Source organism: Mytilus trossulus, chromosome 2 (genome assembly GCF_036588685.1).
Source record: "Mytilus trossulus isolate FHL-02 chromosome 2, PNRI_Mtr1.1.1.hap1, whole genome shotgun sequence".
Classification (NCBI taxonomy): domain Eukaryota; kingdom Metazoa; phylum Mollusca; class Bivalvia; order Mytilida; family Mytilidae; genus Mytilus; species Mytilus trossulus.
The window spans coordinates 9,492,329-9,517,918 of NC_086374.1; the positions used below are offsets into that span (position 1 = coordinate 9,492,329).

Here is a 25,590-nt window from a genome sequence, read left to right on the forward strand (position 1 = left end):
TACGTTTCCTGGGGCGGGTCACTTTATCAACCACATGGTCGACGGCTTTGGAAGCACCCTTTTCAACACCTTTCAAGGCTGCATTGGTGGCAGCATTCATGGCCTTACTTCCTAGGGTTTGGGCGGCAGAGGAAGTAAACATGCGTCCAGCCAAACTGGCGATTGTGTCAAACAGTCCTTTACCACCGTAGGCGTACTTTCGAGCGTAACCTTTCTTGATTTGCAACATTTATTTATAGGATGCTACGATGCAGTGCCTTATATTCCTCGATGCTGATATGTCTACCCCTTTTCATAGCATCGATAATCGACACAATTTCGTTGCGCACACCATTGTTTCCTGCTCGGTATGCTGCAGCACACAGTTCCAAGCGATCGAGAAGCTGCTTGAAGTTGGAAGGAAGAAACACGGTTTGCAGCCCACTGCCAAACTTATCCTTCTTGTAGATGTGGGATACGATTTCCTTCCACTTGTAACTCTTATTCGCCTTCGGGGTTCTCGAGAGGGTGGAATTGCCTTGATACATGGCACCGGAACTTTTCAGGATCTCTGCATAGTCGTAAAGGTCGTCGGGCTCAAACGATTCTGGTTTCTTATTCACCATGAGTTCCCAGAGGCCAAGGGTTCCTTTGTACCTCACACCATCCACGAAAATATCATCATCGTCAAAAGTAACTGGTGAGCTTCCGATGAAGAGACCATCGTTTTCAGATCGCAATCCAAAGGTGTGGTCGGCGGAAGGAGTCATACTGAGCTGCAAATATTGCTGTGCTCGAGGTCCGAGGACGGTGTCTGTAGGTGGTGCGATGGGTAGTGGATCAGCAAACTCGGGCGGTGGAGGAGGGAGGGCTGGCACTGCTGCAGGTAAATCTTCGATTGTTTTGGTGATTTTTGAAGCTGCTTCCCGCTGAGCCTCAACCACAGGCTTGAACACCCTGGAAAGGTCTCGGCTGAGTCCAATCTTGTCGAGACGATGTTGCATGTTGCTGGCTTGAATGCTCCGCTTAGTTTCATGCAACTCCTTTGCGAGCGCCTCACGCTGCTTAGGGTCGGTAATCTTGATAAACGTCATTTATTTATAGGAGCGAACGCTGTCGAACGCCCTATAGCGATGGTTCGAACGCCCTATAGCGATGGTTCGAACGCTCTATAGCGATGGTTCGAACGCCCTATAGCGATGGTTCGAACGCCCTATAGCGATGGTTCGAACGCCCTATAGCGATGGTTCGAACGCCCTATAGCGATGGTTCGAACGTCCTATAGCGATGGTTCGAACGTCCATACGCGATAAATTGCACATGAAGGTATTACACAGCTGATACGGATCCCTTTTCTTCGAAAGATTCAAGTGTCTTAGGCAAAGGTCTTTACGCGGTTGGCATGGGTGTGTGCACTGGCGGCCTCGAATCGTCTTGGCAGGGCATTGGGGTTGTGGGGGACGCTGCACCTTACCATACAGACGGTCAGAGTTCCATGCGTCGAAATCACCTCTACTGCTATCGATCGGGCGGATGATCGTGCGACCGCATTTCCAACACATACTTGTCATATCGACCGAGTCCCACTCGTGCTTGCATTCAGGGGGTGGTCGTGAGGGCTTGGGAGCATTCTCAAACTCCCGATCCAAGTCCCGTTGATTCTCCAGGAAAAATTCCTGAAAGTGATCCATTTTTTATTTTATACCTCATAGAACTCTTCTAATTTGCATCGGTATTTCCCTGCTGACTTGGGGCTTGTAAGATCGATGGTTACAAATCCATAGGGTTGGGACCAGCAATGCTTACACAGAGCGTCAAATTGTTCCTTGGTAAGATCGTTGCAGTGATCGCGCCGAATATGGTCGAGATTCTTTGCGTCCTGCTGGAAGAGGCAGAGGAAGTTTGCATTTTCTCGGATCGATTGTCGGGGTAGTTTGAAGTAGTTCTGACACAGGTAGAAACAATCGACGTTGTTGTGGCGACCGCGCACGTAGTAGTCTTCACACGTGTTCTGTTTGCTCAGCATCAAGTCGTCGAACACCATGAGGTTTTTTCGGCTGGGATCAAGTTCCCGGGGGTCTGGTACATCGCTCCCTTGCTCGAAGAAAAAAGTGTCGATACCACTCGGGTGTCGTGGTGGTGGTAAGGCGTCGACCACATCGATCAACGAGTAGGGTGAATTGCTCTTACACTGTAGGAGGTCTCGAATATCTTCCTTAGGGAAGCCTTTTCCCAGCGCTTGCTGCAACAGCTGGTAGATGGGCTGGTGAAGCGATTTTCCGAAGACGTACAATCGATCGTAGTCGAGCCATCCATCGCGCAGGAGTAGGTTGTTCAACAGCGTTGTCTTACCACAGTCCGACTTCCCAATGATCAACCCTCTGATCGACCGCTGCGGTAGGAGGTAGTGATTGCTCCTCTTGGGGGCGTTGGCACTGTAGGAAATGTCTTCAACGTTCATTTATTTAAATAAAATAACGATGATCTTCTGCGTAAAATGTCGTAGGAAGACGGACACAGTTAACCCTGGTGAAACAATTACCAGCAACGGGCGACGGAGGAAGGTTGGCAACTGCAAGGTGTGCGGTGCTAAGAAGTCTCAGTTTGCTGCTACAACCGGTGCAGGGTTCATGAACAAACTAATCAACCGATTACCTATGGAAATGCATCTCCCCGGACACAACTTTACCGGACCAGGGACTAAACTTAGCAAGCGACTACTCCCCGATGGCACCCCAAAGGCTTGGTCCAAACCCATTAATCGAGTGGACCAAGCTGCATATCACCACGATCTTTGTTATGCCCAGCACAAGGATACAACCGCACGCAACTCCATCTGTGACAAAGCTATGCTAGCCTCGCTTAACACCATTCCCAACCCTACCACTCGCGAACGCATGGACCGCAGCATCGTCGGACCCATCATCGGTACCAAAGCTCGATTCGGTCTGGGTATTAAAAAAAAAAAAAGTTCGCTGGACCGATGATTTAGCTGAGGAGTTGCACAAACCAGTTCGACGTAAGTTTCAGAAACGCCGTGTGGTAGTGGGTGGTGTGGATGAGACCTGGGCGGCCGACCTTGTTGATATGAGTGCCTTTTCTAGGGACAACAAGGGAAATAAGTTCATCCTGAGCATCATCGATGTCTTCTCCAAATATGGCTGGTTGATACCACTCAAAAACAAGAAGGGGGTGACGGTGCGGGATGCCTTTCAAGGGGTGTTCAAGGAGCGTGTGCCCAAGAAGCTTTGGACAGACAAAGGCACTGAGTTTTACAACAAGGATGTAAAGCAGCTGCTTCAAAGGCATGATATTGAGCTCTACTCCACCGAAAATGAGGAGAAATCGAGTGTGGTTGAGCGCTGGAATCGCACCATGAAAGAGAAAATGTTCAAATATTTCTCGGCCAACTCTACACGTACCTATATCGATGTCCTGGACGATCTTGTTCACCAGTACAATACCACCAAGCACCGATCCATCAAGATGACCCCTGTCGCCGCAAGTCACAAGGAGCATGAAAACAAGGTGTATTGGAACCTTTACGGCAGCATACCTCCCATGAAACCACCACGATTTCGTGCTGGCGACAAAGTCCGAATCACCAAGAAGAAAGGTACATTCGAGAAGGGATACACACCCCGCTGGACCGAGGAAGTATTCACCATTTCCCTAGTGTTAAACACTCAGCCGCCCACTTATCGCCTCAAGGATTTCAGCGGCGAGGAAATTCAGGGATCCTTCTATGAGTCCGAACTTCAAAAGACTGATCAGGACGTCTACCGCATAGAGAAGATCCTCCGCAGGCGAACCAAGAACGGAATTAATGAGGTGTTTGTGAAGTGGAAGGGTTATCCTAAGAATTTTAACTCGTGGGTCCCGCAATCAGATCTACAATAATCCTCAACAACCTTTCCGGTCTCAACCTTGAGACTGGAAAGATTTGGAAAACTAAGCATGCTTTAATTCGACAAAAACCCTCAATGCATCCAAATCCGACTGTAAACGATCGTAAAGGGCTTTGGTGATGGGTTCGTTGTCATTTCGTGGGAGTGGGAGATTCAGCACGTGAAACTTTTGCATGTCCAAGTCTGTTTTCATCTGACCACCGTTGGTTGAGACGCATTCTGACTTGTCGACTTTACCATTTTCTACGGCCATCAGCTTTTTGGTGAGTTCTTTGCTCGATGATTCAAAGTCCCTTTCCAGTCGCTTGATGGTCATCTGAATCTGTTTGCACACCGATTCTAGCTCGTCGAGATCTTTCATACCATCTTTCAACTGTTGGGTCACCCACCGTTTTGTCACGGCATCTGAGCTATCCTTGGGATGTCCTAGGCTAGTAATCCGATTGTCGTTCATATCCAAATCCTGCAGCATTCGCCAAAGGGATGCGCGCTTTCTTGCATGAGATCCAAACTTATCCATTTATTTATAGAGTGAGAAGATTGTATCTTCCAGCGATTTTCCAGTCGCCAGCAATTTCAACACGAATAGGCAAAAGTGACCACACACCACCGAGCCTCGCTGCTGTAATTCATCGGTGCTATATCGAATTTCAGGCTTTAAGTAGTTCACCATCTCGTCAGGCGGTGGCAATCCATAGGAGTCAAAGTAATACTTTGCCGGCCCACGTTTATACCAGCAGGTCCAGTGCGTGCCGGGGCCATCGCGATCGTCGTGATTCAGGATGCCGCATTCGATGGGGTGTGGGGTGGGTGGTAGGGCATCGCGCATGAATACGCCTCTGAATCGAGGGATTCTTAGGGTTGTGGTAGCTTCCTCCAGCTCTAGATTCGAGAGAGGCTTGTGAGGGAGGAGGATGTCGTGCACGCGAATGATGCTCATTTATCTAGGTATGGGTCAAGTGCGGGATGGGCATCCGCACCCGTCAGAGCCTGCTAAGTGTCCTCACCCGTGAGTGATTCGATAGTGGCCGTGCGAGAGGGTGCTGATGCCGTCGGGGAGGATGTGACGCTTATCATCTTTGGCGGAGAGAGCGATTTTGTTGATCTCCTGCGCGTAGATCTGATGGAGATGGCTCCGGAGGATATTCATCGGTCGATGGATCTCTTGCTGGGTGTCCAGGCATCGCTTGTAGTCCTCGAAGGCGATGCTGCGCTTGATGACGCTCTTCGTGACTCCCTTCGCCTTCTTGATGGCCTTACCGTCATCCATCCTGAAGGCGTATAGCTTCGCCCGGAGCCCCACGAAATCGGTCATGGTCTTACCGCCGCACTCGTCCTTGAACATCCCGAGGACCTTCTTATTCTTGCCGGTGGGGATGCCAGAGGGATGCTCAGGAGGATAGTTGGAAGTGTCGAATTTAGCCTCAACGTGCGGGGTGATATCCTGGTAGAAATCGTCGGTCTGGATCTCATAGGCCAAGCTGTCGGTGTCGGTGAAGAGCAGCCGGGCCTTACTGCCGTAGGTCTTCCTCACGAATCCGTAGTGGAAGTCGTACATCAGGAGCTTCGAGATATCTAAGATGCAGGCTCCAAGGTAGATCGGCTTATCAAACTTCAGCTTGGTCTTCTTCATGTGGACGGCTGCTAGATTCTCGGTGAAGACGACGCGGCGATCGAAGTTGGGCTTGGCCACGAGCTTCAGGGCCTGCTTCTCGGTGGTGACCAGCCTGACGTCGACGCGCTTCCGAATATTCTCCATGGTTTTGCCAAAGACGGAGTTGACCATCAGCTTGAAGAAGTCTTTTTCGGAGTCGGTCTTGGCTTTGGCGCGAAAAGCAGTATTCAGATCTATGTAGTGCTTGAGCCATGGGGATTGCTTGAACCTGATGATCCGACGGCATTTGGTAAGCTTCATACCCATCTCCAAATACATCTTGAGATTTCGATAGTGGAGCGTATATTTTTCACGCTTACCCAGGTGAGGCACTAGCTTGCGCACTTTACCGATCTCCACGTTCTCAGGCGCGAGAGGGTAGTCATTGTGGGCGTCGTGAAGCTCTTCGGGATATTCGAGATCGCACTCTACCATGGCGCCATATTCGTGATCGTCGGGATAGCTCAGGATCTCGTCGATCTCCTCCGGCTCCACCCACTCAAAGTCCCCCGTGGGAAGAGGCTGCGCCATCGCCCACCCGTAAAGATTATTGGCATCGAGGTAGGTGAGATACTTGATGGGCTGGGAGCTATCGTAGCTCTCCATGTAGGGGTTGTTGGCCTTACCTTGACGATGAGAGATCATAGCCACCCCTCCCCTGGTCGCCTGCTCAAACATCATCAGCATATCTGGATCGGAAAGAAGCTCCAATCTTTGCCCAGTGGTTTTGAGGGCGGCATCGTAGGACAATCCGGGGGATGTGAAATAATGGGCGGGATCGAGTCCATAGTTGGCCATGCAGATATCCCTGAAATTCTCGAAGATGTCGGTCAGCAGTAGCACGTCAGTTTCGAGATAGAGGTCGTGATAATCGCGTAGGGTCTTGCACTCGAAGGTCTCCCAGACTCTCTGCGCGTGTGCGTAATCCTTATCACTGATATGCTCTCCGGAGAGCGTGCTGAAGAAGGCTTCTTTAGGTGGGAGCTGAGTCTCTTCCAGCTTGGCTGGTCCATCCATATAATCGTAGGGAAATACCCCCTTCCGAATCATCAGCTCGTGGCGATCGCCGAATCTCGTCTTCACGGTCGCGAATTGGACGGGGGTGAGATTCTTAGCTAGGGTATCCAGGCTGTTGAGCATAAACCTGCACGAGTCGATGAACCTCATCTCCAGATCACCCACCTGCTTGGAGAAGCTGATGTACTTCTCGTCGGTATTGGGGATGCAGTTGATCTTACCCTCGGTGTGGCCAAGCTCCTTGACGAAGATGTGGGCGTCGTACCCGCTCAAATTATGGAAAAGGATGGGGACGTGCTTCGGAAGCTGGAAATCCAAATTGCACTGGTTGTGCGCTGCGCCGCGATATTTCCCGGTGAGATGGTCGTGGTCCCGGACCTTATCCTCTCCCAATTCGTCTCCGCAAATGTGGCAGTGCGTGCTTTCTGCGAAGCTCACCTTATCGTCGTCAGTCAGCTCCATGGGCTTATTCTCCTTGTATAGCTTGGCAATGGCCTGCACTTCTTCCTCCACGCACTGCACGAATTTCTTTGCCGCATCCTCCCCGCAGTAGACGACCGGATCCTTGTAGTCTCCGTGAGCATATTTCACGTGATAGCAGAAGCCTGAGGGTCGCTGAAGCTGGTAGGCATTCGTGTAGGAGTGGGATGGATCCGGCTGGCAGGTGTCGAGCTTCTCTGTGAAGCACTCGAAATCCGCGTAGATCGCGAAGGGGACTCTCATCATCTTTTTGATACTATGGAAGGCTATGGTGGTCCCCTCTTCCGGCATCTCGATCCTGACTGCATCTTTCTTGCTGCAATATTCCATATGCTCGTCCAAGATATCCTGCCTGGAGAAGTGGGAAAGGCATCTGCGACAGAAGAAAAGCTCATGACCGCGCTCAGAGATTTGAGAGCTCAAGAGTCGTGAGAGGCTCTTGATCCAGCAGTAATGCTGCTTACCTTCGCGAGTCAAGAAGAGGAGATCTACGTGGGTGGGGCCCGTATTCTTGGATATCCTGAGGGGGTAGATCTGAAGATCTTCTTCCTCATCTTCACCCTTCTTTACGCCATCGAATCCATAAACGTTGACGTTGATTGCGGAATTCTGCCTCTCAAATTTATCGATCGCCCTGAGCGAGACTGGGAAGTCGATGCCTTCGAATTTTAGCTCTTCTTCCCATTTCTTGTACTGCGATACGCGGTTGGTGGATTTCTGGTCGACTTCCTCATGGTAAAGGGCTGCCAGCACTGCCCACTGAAAGCAGCGATCATCCTCATTTTTCACATTAACGATCGCCTTCTTTTTCGCGAGTGCTGATGGAGTCGGTATGAAGGAAGCCCCCTTGAGAGGCTTGAATTGGTTGAGGTGGATTTCTAGCTTCTCGACGCTGCTGAAAGTCCACCCGCTCCCTTCCCGCATGTACTTTGCCATATTTTCCTTGACCTTCTCCATCATGAAGGCAATCTCCAATTCGAGGTCGTCAGATTCCGTGATGGTGGTAAGGGTTGATCTAAAGTGGGGAATGACGTAGATATTTTCTCCGGTCGCTGGGTTTGTTTTTACCATCTCCACCTGTAATACTAATTGCACTTTTAGGGCCTTCTTTTTGGTGAGTGCATCTAAAATTGTGCTGGCGATAGTGCTCCGACTTACCTTCAGAAAAGTGGTCACATCGTGCGGCTTCGCGGGTTCGATGACGACCGTGCCAAATACGCCATTCAGAGCTTCCCGCCTATCGATGACCTTGATCTCATCCTCGACTGGAGCGTTTTTGATGTCCTCTTCCACCAGCTGGATCAGATCGTCTCTCTTGAGATGAGAGTACTTGGTAAGGCCACGATTCTTTGCTAGCGATTTGAGCTGCTTCTTGCTGAAGACTTCCTGGCGGGCAAATTTATGGATGGTTTTCTCCTCAATGAGCTTCACCAAGGCCTCCTTGTTCTTCCTACTGACCCCCCTCAGACCCTCATCCTTAGCTATTTGACGGAGGGTCTTCATGGTCTCTTTTACCACCATCTTACCCTCGACTGGGATGGTCTCCTCCTCCTGCTGGCGTGGTTGCTTGCTATGTCTCCAGCAGAGACCATCCTTCCCGGGCTTGCTCTTGCAGAACTGACCCTTCTTCCTCTTGAGCGGAACATTGCAAGTGGTCTTCTGCTCCCCTGGTTGATGATGCTCAAATCGCAACTTGGCGGATTGTGAACCGCATTTTTGACACTGCTCGGTATGCTCATCCATCTGCACTATGTTTGGAGCATTGCAGCACTGCTGCTGCCTTTGGGGGGTTGGGGTGCTATCCTCCAAATCTTCTTCATTCTCCAGAAAGAAATCCATCATATTTCTTTCGGATGTCATATCTTTATTTATTTTAATCTGTGACATCCTTCCCTTTAAGGTATCCTTATCCCCACTATCCTCCGGAGCGACTTTTCTACCATCGAATACATATGCCATTCTTGTATTTACCCTATGCTCAATAGGGATGCCATCCGTTTGCATTTGGCCGTCGGGGCTGGGGGTCCTATGCAGGATTTCCCCTTGAAAATGCGATTGCGGCAGAATCGGCCTTTTCATACTACTGGTATCACAAGCCTTTGTGTGCTGACATGAATTGTATGGTTATAATATTTATAAATTTACTGTTTACAAATTTTTGAATTTTTTGAAATACTAAGGATTTTCTACCTCAGGCATAGATTACCTAAGCTGTATTTGGCAAAACTTTTAGGAATTTTGGTTCTCAATGCTCTTCAACTTCGTACTTTATTTGGCCTTTTTAACTTTTTTTGATTCGAGCGTCACTGATGAGTCTTTTGTAGACGAAACGCGCGTCTTGCGCACAGGCACTTGTCTAAAAAAAAAAAAAATCCTATATTATATGTTATTCAGGTCTCAGACAGGGTATATACTGTGACATTCCCGGCTTAGAGTTTATATTCCCTGAGCCGAAGGCGAAGGGGATATAAGCCCTAAGCCGGGAATGTCACAGTATATACCCTTTCTGAGACCTGAATTACACATATATTACGGATTACCCCTGATTTAATTTTATTTTTCAGTGCAGGTATTTGATGTCAACACATATATAAGTCTGATATGTTCGGCATACGTGAAGGATTTTCTAAATGCTGTGAACATAATTGTATCGTGTATTTAATGATTTATAATAACACTTTTAACATTAAATTTAAGTATTAAAAATGTTAATTGCGTGATTTTGTATCAAAAATGTATTATTGACTGAAGCACGTCATTATGTCCCCTCTGTGAGCCTCTGACAGGCTGATAGCATTTGACTACGTCACATAGTAACCGGTATTATGATGACGTTTTTGAGGTTCCAATTGGGGATAAAAACGTCGTATATACCCCGGCAGTTTCCTGAATATATACTGACATCTCTGTGTTGTTATCCAATCACAAACCTCGACACATTTGTAATCCGTAATATACCTTAATATAACTAAGGTATATAGGAAATATTTTTTTGAGACAAGTGCCTGTGGTCTGGCGTATATACTAAATTAAGTCCTGGTATCAATATCTTCTTATATCTACAGTTTATTATACATGTACCATGATGCCATAATGATGTAACATAAATTATATTCATAATCTTTTGTTCTAATACTTGTTTTAAAGGACTTCACACATGTATTGAGAAAAGGTTTGATTTGATTATACCATGATGTATAACAAGATTGTGTTATTCCAATGAAATATAAAAACAAAAGGGGTTAAATCTTAAAACAATTAAACAGCTCTATTTCAGATCACTTTAGTATGAGTATACTGTTAATTATAAAAAAAAAATCAGAAAAAAATCCTGCATAAAACAATTTACCGACTTTTACCGGCTATTCGGTTTACATAGCTAACATCCATATAATCAAATAATTATTTCTGTTGCTAAAAAATCTGGTTTACTCTGACCCGAAACAAGCAGACATGTTAAAGTGAGCGGAATAACATCTCGCATTTAAAAAAAAGTAAAATTGTCGAAAATAATATGAAAGGTGTTGATAAAGTAAAAAATATATAATCAAAAGTTCGCAGCATACATTGTTAGATGCTGCTACAATATAAATATGTACATATAGCGAAATGAACAGTTTGAAAGACAAACTCTTGTAATGTTCCGGTCTGAGGAGATGTTGATTAATAAGTGACAGGGTAAAATGTCTTTTACAAATGTAAATAATTCAAGACCCCCCTGCAGGCACACTTTGTTGAATCAACGTTGAATCTTTGTTGATTTTAGGTTATACATTGATCAACAAATATTCAACATTGATTCAACATTGACAATGCAACGTTGAGATTGGTACATTGTCTCAACGTTGAATACATTGTGTTGAAATACCAACACTGAATCAACTATGGCTAAACAATATATAAAAAAGAACTATTGGACACATCACAATCATTTTTAAAATGACAACGATATTTACATTTAATAAAATATTTAGTAGATTTATCACTAATTGTTGTGGTGATAATAGAACAACACAAAACAATCGCAGTGTATCATATATGTTAAGTTTTCATTTTGTACAAAATTTTGTTGCAGTGTTAGTGAACTTTAAAATCATTTTCTGAGCCATCCACTGTTGATTCAAAAATATCTTTGACATATATATCCTTTGTATGATATAAACATTGCATTGGAACCAAAAATTCAGTGGAGAAAAAATTATGTTGTGCCACGCATATCATAGGATTTGCCTGATATTTACTTGGACAGCCTCTTAACTGCTATCTTTAACAATCTCATCACGGTTTTTGTATATCGAGTATATTTGTTTTTTCATTACCCAAGACTGCTGTATATGTGTCTTGTGTCAAACGAATGGACGACAGCAACTGTCATATTCCTGACTTGGTACAGGCATTTTCAAATGTAGAAAATGGTGGATTGAACCTAGTTTTATAGCGACGCTATACCTCTCGCTTGTATGACAGTCGCAGCAAATTCCATCATATTTACAACGATGCGTGAACAAAACAGACATAAAAGGTAAAATTGTCAAAATATGGGTATAGCAGTCATCACTTTTTCACAATCTCAAAACAAACAAATATTTAACAAAGAAGCACAAAAAGCATCTATCAAATTTAACAACCCTATTCATTGCTTCATCTCGTCCACTTCTTGAATATGACAATAACAAATTAAACATATAACAAGATTTGTACTTAGATATAGGAAGATGTGGTATGAGTGCCAATGAGACAACTCTCCATCCAAGTAAGAATTTATAAAAGTAAATCATTAAAAGTCAATGTACGGCCTTCAACACGAAGCCTGGGCCTCATGCCTAGTGCCATATTTGGAGCAGGATCTGTTTACCAACGTGAATCACATTCACATTTCGTTCGGCTGGAACACGTTTATGGAATTATCTTCGTCCGGATAACTCAAAGCCAATCATTTTAGAAGAGAAATTCTCCGAGAGCTTCAGTACAATTTCTAATTCGTATATTGTAATATAAACCAGAAGCTATGATTAAATCACGACAATGCGTAGGTATTGGCCAATGCATAGAATGCAAACTCAGTCAGTTTTACCACATCGAGGGACATTATTTTTACTTATTTCAGTCAGTCAAGGCCCCCCTTGTTAAAAAATTATTAAAACAGTACATAATAGAACAAACACTATACATATATACAGGTTTGCTAAATAAAATTTAACAATTATAATATTATAAATGTTTGATTATATCGATTTCATTCACGAAAGGGGAACATAATCATCTTTTCACTGCAAATTTTATTCAAGTATTCTGAAATCATTTAATTTTGGATGTAACGCGTCTTTTGATTGGCTGACGTTATTTTGTTATGAGCCCATAGACATAATTTAGTCATGTGACCGTGACGTCATCAACGTTTTGTCATGGTTTTCTACGGTTTAAAATGGTATTTAGAATTAAATTATAAGAAATGATTCTATTCGAAATAACAAAAAAATGTGGTGCACACTGTTAAATAACCCGCTACGCGCATTATTCAGTGTGCACCAAATTTTTAATGTTATTTCATATAGACAGACAAAATATTTCAGTCATTCCTTCAATGAGCTTGTCTGATTTGATATATCATTCTTATGATGTCATGTAAATGTCATCTCCTTCTCCTTCGTGAAATAGAGGTCGCAGTTGTTCCTTGATTCGGGAGAAGCCAGACCTTTGGTTTGGATCATACTTCCAACATTTCTTCATTATGTTGTGAAATCTAGAAATAAATCAATACATACATAATTAACGAGACAAAGAATTAAAAAAATATAAGTGAAGATGTATTATGATATCATCAAACGATTTGCATTGCGAATTGATGCTTCAAATTCTAAGCTGAGTATTACGTAGTACTACATGTTTTTGATTGTTTGCCTTTCAAGTTATACTCTTTCTGAATGTGTTATCTCGAGTATGTGAGTAAGTATGAAGACAATAAGACGGCAAGCGATACCATTAAGTCGACGAAACCAGAATCTCAGAAATCCAAAGATGAGTGAAAGAACTAAACTCAAAACAAGGGTTAACTTAGATGGAAGAGTCAAAGTTTTACGACTTATTTTTACCAACATTTGAAATATTAGCTTAAACAAGTTCTATCGTAAAACATATTAAAGAAGCTATGCTTCGTAAACATGATATTCGTATTTAAACATAAATTAGAAAATATTTGTCTGAAACAAAATGTATGTGAAGTTAGCAGCCGGTTCGTTATTCGATATTTAATATCCAACCGGCTGCTAGCAGTCAGGAACCAAAATGTATATTTCTTGAACAAGATCTGTCACTTACATAACTTCACAATACTCTGGTCGGTTCATTCTGTTTCCTGCTTTTAAGTACTGGAATACTTCACTACTCATCATTGACGGGTAAGGAGTTTCACCTAGTCAGAAAGTGAGAGATGGTTATTCATTGAATTTAAACATACATTAATTGTAGAACGCAATGTCAAAATCATCTTTCACAATATGAAAGCAATATTGTAAGGGGGTTATAACTAATAAGCGTTAGGCCGCGAAAGAATGCCCTCCTTTTCCGCTGTTTTCTTTTCCTCTTAATTTGAAATGATTATATTTCTGACTTTGTCATTGATCTTAATTTGAGATAGCAAACTAAACCAAAACTAGGAGTTCCGCAAATAAATGATGTACACTTTCAACCCTCTTTCTATTTACGACAACACTTATCATTAGGATAATAGATTTGTGTGTTCAATGTCAATTTTGTACTTGGTAATAATTAACAATGAAACTTGCATTTTGTTTAGATGAAGCATTAATTTGGAGCTAATTATTTCCTTAATGTCCTTTTTCCGTTCACTTTTTTGTTATTGCATTACACGCAAACATGTCTCGTTTTAGTTGAATTATAACATACCTAACGAGAAGATCTCCCATAACACAACCCCATACGACCAGGCATCACTCAACTCCGTGGCTTTGTCACTGGAGGTGACACATTCAGGTGCAACCCATTTTACTGGTATGTTTTCCTGTGGATGATAATCTTTAACAGCTATATATTATGTATGTTGACGAACCTGTAGATGTCACAATTCCAGTTGGTGTTATTGGTAATTCAACAAACATATATAGGTAATAGTCTCCACATAACTAATTGATAATATTCTTAACTTTTGTCTTATTTTAAAAAGTATGACATCTTGATTGGTTCTATTTTTCTGCAATCAAATAGACAAAACATTTTTGCTTTTATGTGGCGATATAAATCAATCTCCAGCAGTTAAACGAATATGCAATCGCATTATGTAACTTACGTGTATATTATTTACATTTTGTCCTATTTCTTCCTGACTTGGACCAAATCCAGCAATTTTAGGTTCAAACAGTTTATTCAGTAAAATATTTCTTGCTGCAAGTTTTCGATGAACAATCTGAATAAGTATCAAAAACACAAGGCTTAATATATCATGAAAAAAATCATCAAAGACTAAAATTATGGAAGAACTTGCAAAAAATGGGAGGGTTAGCTAGCTATAAAATCAGGTTTAACCAACCATTCCCCCAAGAAAATGCCTGTATCTGTAAGTCAGCAGTATGCTAGTTGTGTTGTACTCCACCTGGTGGTTAATAACGTTTGGTGTTGTCAGTTATTATGCACTTCCACTGTTTAAACTAACCTTCGAGTGCGGTATTTTAGTAATACCTTTTTTACACCAATTATGGCATGGATTCTATGTTTCGCAAACAGCTTAAACAAAATAAAAGATAACTTGTACTGAAAAAGGTAAATAACAAAAATACCTCAACTCAAAACAGAAAGACCCTAATCAAATGACAAAATCAAAAGCTCAAATTTCATCAAACAAATGGATGTATAGAATGGTGGATTAAACCTAGGTGTCTAGCTAGATAAACCTCTCACTTGTCCGACAATTACGTATATTCCCATTATACCGACAACAAAGTGTGACCAAAACAAACAGAACTAATAGTTAAAATGTCAGAATTTCAGGAACAATAGTCAATATTAGAAAATAATCTTAATCATAATTAAAAACCAATTGTTCAGAGAACAATTGAAAGTCTTTCCACAACAAAGAAATTTGTATCAGAAGGTAGTTTCTTCATACTGATGATATAAATAATGGTTTAATTATCTTTTTGAGTGATGAAAGGGAGATAATATGCTACTTCCGGTCTAATATGATAGCTTCTTTCACACTGATTCCAAAAATATATAGTTTTTATGTACTTTTGCATGTAGAATGGGAGATAATTGGTTACTTCCGGTTTGTTGGAAGTCATTTTTATTCTTCAGTAATCAGTTTATGTATCTATATGACAAAATATATGGATTCTGAGTACTTGTATGTGAAAAAACTGCAAAAAAAGCAACTTCCGGTTTTCTCAAGGTCACTTCCGGTAGCCATTTTTCAAGGTCATTTGTCACTTAACCTTTTGTATAAGGTTAAATGTCTTTATAATGAACTTACTTGAAGATATAATCAAATAACCTCATATCAAGACATTTCAGGGGCAACAACTCCTATAAGATGCCATTTATTTGTATAAGACTAAATATAGCATATCTTCAATACAATTAAGCAGACATTTTGCACTTGTTCTTTTTTATGTATCTCTCAAAGTGAGGGAGAAAATGCAAAAACAAGCAAAAGTCAAAATTAAGAATTTGACCTTGACCTTTGACCTTGACCTCATTTTCTAAGTTAAGACCTAAGGGACTCAAATAAAAGCATTCCAGGGTTATACGATTAATTGTTTATGAGTTAAATAAACATACCGACAAATTTATTTTGTAAAGGTAGATAACTCCTATAAAATTTCATCGAATCGCTTCGATCAAAATACGCCAAAACTTTCTGAGGATGTAACGAACAATGTGTAAAAGAAATTTTGTCGATACCTTTTTTTGTTACGGAGGAGATGCACTCTGATTATAAACAGTGAATAGGGAGATAACTCTTACAAAGAAAATGGTTCGGCTTAGCAGGGTGAAATTTAAAAGCACATAAACTATACGATACAATATGAAAAATATCTAAGCGACATATTGCGAAACAAACATTTATCGCAAGAACAAAAGTTGGCGGAAAAAAAAAAATAATAATAATAATAATAAATATAAATCAATTGCTTTAAAAAAGCAATTGTAGGGGGTCTTTCCCCCTTTAAAATTAATTGAATTGGGGGGGGTGGGGGGTGTTTGTTTGTTTGTTTGTTTGTTTCTGTATGGGGTTTTTATTATTGTTACCGGAAAAGGTTCATGTTTAGTTTGGAAAGTTTTTCTTTTATTTTAGGTACAGCGCGCGCGCCACATCACGTGACACGGGTTTATAATAACGAAAAGATAGTCTTTTTATTTCTCTTTAGGTCGGGACGTTGGACAGACAACATCTATAGAGATGGAATGTACACAATGTAATTTCTTTTGTCATTGTAGGAAATTGACATCTTGTTGACAGTTCACGGGCAGTGCATGTTTTGGATTTAATTGATCCGGTGTAACTTTAAAACACATTTATTGATTATTTTCTGATAATGTACATTTTTCAGCACTTGTTTGTAACACAGATTAGTATTTCAATCTCGGAGCGGACATTTTATTGTAGGTTTTTACTGAGATTTACGGACCTAGCCAGCGATTTTTACGGCATTGCCATTTATTTTCTCTAGGAAAATTCTTGAGAGGTAGCTGCACCAAGTTTTTTTATAAACTTTTAGTACATGTATGCACTGCTGACTGCAAATTTTGAGGTCGATTGTACTTGTAGTTTCAGAGTACATGTGGATTTTTTTTTCAGAAGTGACGCAAGAACAATATTAAATTTCAATTTTTCATGAAACATGATTGATTGATCATCATCATGATTGATTGATTACTTGACTGATTGATTGATTGATCATGATTATGATTGATTGATTACTTGATTGATTGATTGATTGATTGATTAGTTGGTTGGTTGGTTGGTTGGTTGGTTGGTTGGTTGGTTGGTTGGTTAAACACGTTGGATAGGGTCAATTGAAACAGCGAAAAAGAAACAAAGATCTTGGACCCTATATTAAACACATGAGACAGAAACATGATTGATTGATCATGATCATGATTGATTGATTGATTGATTGATTGATTGATTGATTGATTAGTTGGTTGGTTGGTTGGTTGGTTGGTTGGTTGATTGGTTAAACACGTTGGATAGGGTCAGTTGAAACAGCGTAAAAGAAACAAAGAAGATCTTGAATCCTCTGATTGATTGATTGATCATGATCATTATTGGTTGATTGATCATGATCATGATTGATTGATTGATTGATTGATTGATTGATTGATTGATTGATTGATTGGATGGTTGGTTGGCAGGCAAACACACATAAAACTCTTCAAGTAGTGCCCCAAATCACACATGGACATGACCTTGACATTTGACCTTGTGACCTTTGTCAAGGTCATTGCTTCACAATGTCATTGCAAAAGACCCTATGGGTCAAGGACATTTTGTTTAAGAGTTTTGCCCAATAATGGCTTTTTATAAACCATCAATGGGGGTTATGTCCCTTACATAATGGTAAAACTAATACAATCATAAAGTAACAAAGTTGCCCCTTGAAGTACTCAACATTTTTCACTGCTTAAATTTTCTGTATCTATAACCATTCAAGAATTATAGGGAAATCAAAGACATATGAAAATCTAAAATATGACCTTGACCTTTGACCTTGACCTAATTTTCTTAGTTAGGAATCAGGGGACTCAAATAAAAACATTCCAGGGTTATACGGTTAACGGTTTATGAGTTAAAAAAATATAGCGACAAATTTATTCCGTAAAGGTAGATAACTCCTATAAAATTTCATCGAATCGCTTCGATCCAAATACGCCAAAAATTACTGAGGTTGTAACGAACAATTTGTGAAAAGAATTTTGTCGCTATCTTTTTTTGTTATGAAGGAGATGCACACACATGATAAACAGTGAATAGGGAGATAACTCTCACAAAGAAAATGGTTCGGCTTAGCAGGGTGAAATTTAAAAGCGCATAAACTATACGATACCATATGAGAAATATCTAAGCGACATATTGCGAAACAAACATTTATCGCAAGAAAAAAATTTGGCGGAAGAAAAAAAAAAATAATAATAATAATAATCAGAACAAATACAATAGGACTTTCCACAGAAAAGTGGAAAGACCTAATAATATGGAAAAAACTGGAGTTGTCGTTCGTTTTACGTTGAAAGGATCGATAGCACACAACCTACATTCAGTTGTAAGTGAAGGGTTAAAAAAAAAAAGGGGGGGGGGGCAAAACGGGGTCTCGGGATTTTTTTTTTTTTTTTTTTTATTAACGGAACAGAATGGTTAAAAAGGTTCTTTACAATATAAATCAATTGCTTTAAAAAAGCAATTGTAGGGGGTCTTTCCCCCTTTAAAATTAATTGAATTGGGGGGGGTGGGGGGTGTTTGTTTGTTTGTTTGTTTGTTTCTGTATGGGGTTTTTATTATTGTTACCGGAAAAGGTTCATGTTTAGTTTGGAAAGTTTTTCTTTTATTTTAGGTACAGCGCGCGCGCCACATCACGTGACACGGGTTTATAATAACGAAAAGATAGTCTTTTTATTTCTCTTTAGGTCGGGACGTTGGACAGACAACATCTATAGAGATGGAATGTACACAATGTAATTTCTTTTGTCATTGTAGGAAATTGACATCTTGTTGACAGTTCACGGGCAGTGCATGTTTTGGATTTAATTGATCCGGTGTAACTTTAAAACACATTTATTGATTATTTTCTGATAATGTACATTTTTCAGCACTTGTTTGTAACACAGATTAGTATTTCAATCTCGGAGCGGACATTTTATTGTAGGTTTTTACTGAGATTTACGGACCTAGCCAGCGATTTTTACGGCATTGCCATTTATTTTCTCTAGGAAAATTCTTGAGAGGTAGCTGCACCAAGTTTTTTTATAAACTTTTAGTACATGTATGCACTGCTGACTGCAAATTTTGAGGTCGATTGTACTTGTAGTTTCAGAGTACATGTGGATTTTTTTTTCAGAAGTGACGCAAGAACAATATTAAATTTCAATTTTTCATGAAACATGATTGATTGATCATCATCATGATTGATTGATTACTTGACTGATTGATTGATTGATCATGATTATGATTGATTGATTACTTGATTGATTGATTGATTGATTGATTAGTTGGTTGGTTGGTTGGTTGGTTGGTTGGTTGGTTGGTTGGTTGGTTAAACACGTTGGATAGGGTCAATTGAAACAGCGAAAAAGAAACAAAGATCTTGGACCCTATATTAAACACATGAGACAGAAACATGATTGATTGATCATGATCATGATTGATTGATTGATTGATTGATTGATTGATTGATTGATTAGTTGGTTGGTTGGTTGGTTGGTTGGTTGGTTGATTGGTTAAACACGTTGGATAGGGTCAGTTGAAACAGCGTAAAAGAAACAAAGAAGATCTTGAATCCTCTGATTGATTGATTGATCATGATCATTATTGGTTGATTGATCATGATCATGATTGATTGATTGATTGATTGATTGATTGATTGATTGATTGATTGATTGGATGGTTGGTTGGCAGGCAAACACACATAAAACTCTTCAAGTAGTGCCCCAAATCACACATGGACATGACCTTGACATTTGACCTTGTGACCTTTGTCAAGGTCATTGCTTCACAATGTCATTGCAAAAGACCCTATGGGTCAAGGACATTTTGTTTAAGAGTTTTGCCCAATAATGGCTTTTTATAAACCATCAATGGGGGTTATGTCCCTTACATAATGGTAAAACTAATACAATCATAAAGTAACAAAGTTGCCCCTTGAAGTACTCAACATTTTTCACTGCTTAAATTTTCTGTATCTATAACCATTCAAGAATTATAGGGAAATCAAAGACATATGAAAATCTAAAATATGACCTTGACCTTTGACCTTGACCTAATTTTCTTAGTTAGGAATCAGGGGACTCAAATAAAAACATTCCAGGGTTATACGGTTAACGGTTTATGAGTTAAAAAAATATAGCGACAAATTTATTCCGTAAAGGTAGATAACTCCTATAAAATTTCATCGAATCGCTTCGATCCAAATACGCCAAAAATTACTGAGGTTGTAACGAACAATTTGTGAAAAGAATTTTGTCGCTATCTTTTTTTGTTATGAAGGAGATGCACACACATGATAAACAGTGAATAGGGAGATAACTCTCACAAAGAAAATGGTTCGGCTTAGCAGGGTGAAATTTAAAAGCGCATAAACTATACGATACCATATGAGAAATATCTAAGCGACATATTGCGAAACAAACATTTATCGCAAGAAAAAAATTTGGCGGAAGAAAAAAAAAAATAATAATAATAATAATCAGAACAAATACAATAGGACTTTCCACAGAAAAGTGGAAAGACCTAATAATATGGAAAAAACTGGAGTTGTCGTTCGTTTTACGTTGAAAGGATCGATAGCACACAACCTACATTCAGTTGTAAGTGAAGGGTTAAAAAAAAAAAGGGGGGGGGGGCAAAACGGGGTCTCGGGATTTTTTTTTTTTTTTTTTTTATTAACGGAACAGAATGGTTAAAAAGGTTCTTTACAATATAAATCAATTGCTTTAAAAAAGCAATTGTAGGGGGTCTTTCCCCCTTTAAAATTAATTGAATTGGGGGGGGTGGGGGGTGTTTGTTTGTTTGTTTGTTTGTTTCTGTATGGGGTTTTTATTATTGTTACCGGAAAAGGTTCATGTTTAGTTTGGAAAGTTTTTCTTTTATTTTAGGTACAGCGCGCGCGCCACATCACGTGACACGGGTTTATAATAACGAAAAGATAGTCTTTTTATTTCTCTTTAGGTCGGGACGTTGGACAGACAACATCTATAGAGATGGAATGTACACAATGTAATTTCTTTTGTCATTGTAGGAAATTGACATCTTGTTGACAGTTCACGGGCAGTGCATGTTTTGGATTTAATTGATCCGGTGTAACTTTAAAACACATTTATTGATTATTTTCTGATAATGTACATTTTTCAGCACTTGTTTGTAACACAGATTAGTATTTCAATCTCGGAGCGGACATTTTATTGTAGGTTTTTACTGAGATTTACGGACCTAGCCAGCGATTTTTACGGCATTGCCATTTATTTTCTCTAGGAAAATTCTTGAGAGGTAGCTGCACCAAGTTTTTTTATAAACTTTTAGTACATGTATGCACTGCTGACTGCAAATTTTGAGGTCGATTGTACTTGTAGTTTCAGAGTACATGTGGATTTTTTTTTCAGAAGTGACGCAAGAACAATATTAAATTTCAATTTTTCATGAAACATGATTGATTGATCATCATCATGATTGATTGATTACTTGACTGATTGATTGATTGATCATGATTATGATTGATTGATTACTTGATTGATTGATTGATTGATTGATTAGTTGGTTGGTTGGTTGGTTGGTTGGTTGGTTGGTTGGTTGGTTGGTTAAACACGTTGGATAGGGTCAATTGAAACAGCGAAAAAGAAACAAAGATCTTGGACCCTATATTAAACACATGAGACAGAAACATGATTGATTGATCATGATCATGATTGATTGATTGATTGATTGATTGATTGATTGATTGATTAGTTGGTTGGTTGGTTGGTTGGTTGGTTGGTTGATTGGTTAAACACGTTGGATAGGGTCAGTTGAAACAGCGTAAAAGAAACAAAGAAGATCTTGAATCCTCTGATTGATTGATTGATCATGATCATTATTGGTTGATTGATCATGATCATGATTGATTGATTGATTGATTGATTGATTGATTGATTGATTGATTGATTGGATGGTTGGTTGGCAGGCAAACACACATAAAACTCTTCAAGTAGTGCCCCAAATCACACATGGACATGACCTTGACATTTGACCTTGTGACCTTTGTCAAGGTCATTGCTTCACAATGTCATTGCAAAAGACCCTATGGGTCAAGGACATTTTGTTTAAGAGTTTTGCCCAATAATGGCTTTTTATAAACCATCAATGGGGGTTATGTCCCTTACATAATGGTAAAACTAATACAATCATAAAGTAACAAAGTTGCCCCTTGAAGTACTCAACATTTTTCACTGCTTAAATTTTCTGTATCTATAACCATTCAAGAATTATAGGGAAATCAAAGACATATGAAAATCTAAAATATGACCTTGACCTTTGACCTTGACCTAATTTTCTTAGTTAGGAATCAGGGGACTCAAATAAAAACATTCCAGGGTTATACGGTTAACGGTTTATGAGTTAAAAAAATATAGCGACAAATTTATTCCGTAAAGGTAGATAACTCCTATAAAATTTCATCGAATCGCTTCGATCCAAATACGCCAAAAATTACTGAGGTTGTAACGAACAATTTGTGAAAAGAATTTTGTCGCTATCTTTTTTTGTTATGAAGGAGATGCACACACATGATAAACAGTGAATAGGGAGATAACTCTCACAAAGAAAATGGTTCGGCTTAGCAGGGTGAAATTTAAAAGCGCATAAACTATACGATACCATATGAGAAATATCTAAGCGACATATTGCGAAACAAACATTTATCGCAAGAAAAAAATTTGGCGGAAGAAAAAAAAAAATAATAATAATAATAATCAGAACAAATACAATAGGACTTTCCACAGAAAAGTGGAAAGACCTAATAATATGGAAAAAACTGGAGTTGTCGTTCGTTTTACGTTGAAAGGATCGATAGCACACAACCTACATTCAGTTGTAAGTGAAGGGTTAAAAAAAAAAAGGGGGGGGGGGCAAAACGGGGTCTCGGGATTTTTTTTTTTTTTTTTTTTATTAACGGAACAGAATGGTTAAAAAGGTTCTTTACAATATAAATCAATTGCTTTAAAAAAGCAATTGTAGGGGGTCTTTCCCCCTTTAAAATTAATTGAATTGGGGGGGGTGGGGGGTGTTTGTTTGTTTGTTTGTTTGTTTCTGTATGGGGTTTTTATTATTGTTACCGGAAAAGGTTCATGTTTAGTTTGGAAAGTTTTTCTTTTATTTTAGGTACAGCGCGCGCGCCACATCACGTGACACGGGTTTATAATAACGAAAAGATAGTCTTTTTATTTCTCTTTAGGTCGGGACGTTGGACAGACAACATCTATAGAGATGGAATGTACACAATGTAATTTCTTTTGTCATTGTAGGAAATTGACATCTTGTTGACAGTTCACGGGCAGTGCATGTTTTGGATTTAATTGATCCGGTGTAACTTTAAAACACATTTATTGATTATTTTCTGATAATGTACATTTTTCAGCACTTGTTTGTAACACAGATTAGTATTTCAATCTCGGAGCGGACATTTTATTGTAGGTTTTTACTGAGATTTACGGACCTAGCCAGCGATTTTTACGGCATTGCCATTTATTTTCTCTAGGAAAATTCTTGAGAGGTAGCTGCACCAAGTTTTTTTATAAACTTTTAGTACATGTATGCACTGCTGACTGCAAATTTTGAGGTCGATTGTACTTGTAGTTTCAGAGTACATGTGGATTTTTTTTTCAGAAGTGACGCAAGAACAATATTAAATTTCAATTTTTCATGAAACATGATTGATTGATCATCATCATGATTGATTGATTACTTGACTGATTGATTGATTGATCATGATTATGATTGATTGATTACTTGATTGATTGATTGATTGATTGATTAGTTGGTTGGTTGGTTGGTTGGTTGGTTGGTTGGTTGGTTGGTTGGTTAAACACGTTGGATAGGGTCAATTGAAACAGCGAAAAAGAAACAAAGATCTTGGACCCTATATTAAACACATGAGACAGAAACATGATTGATTGATCATGATCATGATTGATTGATTGATTGATTGATTGATTGATTGATTGATTAGTTGGTTGGTTGGTTGGTTGGTTGGTTGGTTGATTGGTTAAACACGTTGGATAGGGTCAGTTGAAACAGCGTAAAAGAAACAAAGAAGATCTTGAATCCTCTGATTGATTGATTGATCATGATCATTATTGGTTGATTGATCATGATCATGATTGATTGATTGATTGATTGATTGATTGATTGATTGATTGATTGATTGGATGGTTGGTTGGCAGGCAAACACACATAAAACTCTTCAAGTAGTGCCCCAAATCACACATGGACATGACCTTGACATTTGACCTTGTGACCTTTGTCAAGGTCATTGCTTCACAATGTCATTGCAAAAGACCCTATGGGTCAAGGACATTTTGTTTAAGAGTTTTGCCCAATAATGGCTTTTTATAAACCATCAATGGGGGTTATGTCCCTTACATAATGGTAAAACTAATACAATCATAAAGTAACAAAGTTGCCCCTTGAAGTACTCAACATTTTTCACTGCTTAAATTTTCTGTATCTATAACCATTCAAGAATTATAGGGAAATCAAAGACATATGAAAATCTAAAATATGACCTTGACCTTTGACCTTGACCTAATTTTCTTAGTTAGGAATCAGGGGACTCAAATAAAAACATTCCAGGGTTATACGGTTAACGGTTTATGAGTTAAAAAAATATAGCGACAAATTTATTCCGTAAAGGTAGATAACTCCTATAAAATTTCATCGAATCGCTTCGATCCAAATACGCCAAAAATTACTGAGGTTGTAACGAACAATTTGTGAAAAGAATTTTGTCGCTATCTTTTTTTGTTATGAAGGAGATGCACACACATGATAAACAGTGAATAGGGAGATAACTCTCACAAAGAAAATGGTTCGGCTTAGCAGGGTGAAATTTAAAAGCGCATAAACTATACGATACCATATGAGAAATATCTAAGCGACATATTGCGAAACAAACATTTATCGCAAGAAAAAAATTTGGCGGAAGAAAAAAAAAAATAATAATAATAATAATCAGAACAAATACAATAGGACTTTCCACAGAAAAGTGGAAAGACCTAATAATATGGAAAAAACTGGAGTTGTCGTTCGTTTTACGTTGAAAGGATCGATAGCACACAACCTACATTCAGTTGTAAGTGAAGGGTTAAAAAAAAAAAGGGGGGGGGGGCAAAACGGGGTCTCGGGATTTTTTTTTTTTTTTTTTTTATTAACGGAACAGAATGGTTAAAAAGGTTCTTTACAATATAAATCAATTGCTTTAAAAAAGCAATTGTAGGGGGTCTTTCCCCTTTAAAATTAATTGAATTGGGGGGGGTGGGGGGTGTTTGTTTGTTTGTTTGTTTGTTTCTGTATGGGGTTTTTATTATTGTTACCGGAAAAGGTTCATGTTTAGTTTGGAAAGTTTTTCTTTTATTTTAGGTACAGCGCGCGCGCCACATCACGTGACACGGGTTTATAATAACGAAAAGATAGTCTTTTTATTTCTCTTTAGGTCGGGACGTTGGACAGACAACATCTATAGAGATGGAATGTACACAATGTAATTTCTTTTGTCATTGTAGGAAATTGACATCTTGTTGACAGTTCACGGGCAGTGCATGTTTTGGATTTAATTGATCCGGTGTAACTTTAAA

At 39.5% G+C, this 25,590-nt stretch overlaps 3 protein-coding genes across 3 annotated transcripts in view; all 3 read right to left on the minus strand.

Moving 5' to 3' along the window:
- Positions 1-233: 233 nt before the first annotated feature.
- Positions 234-983, minus strand: LOC134704823 (uncharacterized). The gene has a single exon (XM_063563605.1). The coding sequence runs from the start codon at positions 981-983 to the stop codon at positions 234-236; it is 750 nt and encodes a 249-aa protein (XP_063419675.1).
- Positions 984-4,890: 3,907 nt separating this feature from the next.
- Positions 4,891-8,997, minus strand: LOC134704824 (uncharacterized). The gene has a single exon (XM_063563606.1). It carries the CDS (start codon positions 8,995-8,997, stop codon positions 4,891-4,893), a length of 4,107 nt encoding a protein of 1,368 aa, XP_063419676.1.
- Positions 8,998-10,001: 1,004 nt separating this feature from the next.
- Positions 10,002-25,590, minus strand: part of LOC134704825 (uncharacterized) — a 57,324-nt gene continuing 41,735 nt past the window's right edge. Inside the window, exons 18-21 of the mRNA XM_063563607.1 lie at positions 14,345-14,461; positions 13,945-14,059; positions 13,357-13,450; positions 10,002-12,781 (exon numbers count right to left, since the gene is read on the minus strand). Of these exons, the coding sequence (XP_063419677.1) occupies positions 12,652-12,781; positions 13,357-13,450; positions 13,945-14,059; positions 14,345-14,461 (456 nt within the window). The 3' untranslated portion in view covers positions 10,002-12,651. The remainder of the gene's footprint in view (positions 12,782-13,356; positions 13,451-13,944; positions 14,060-14,344; positions 14,462-25,590) is intronic.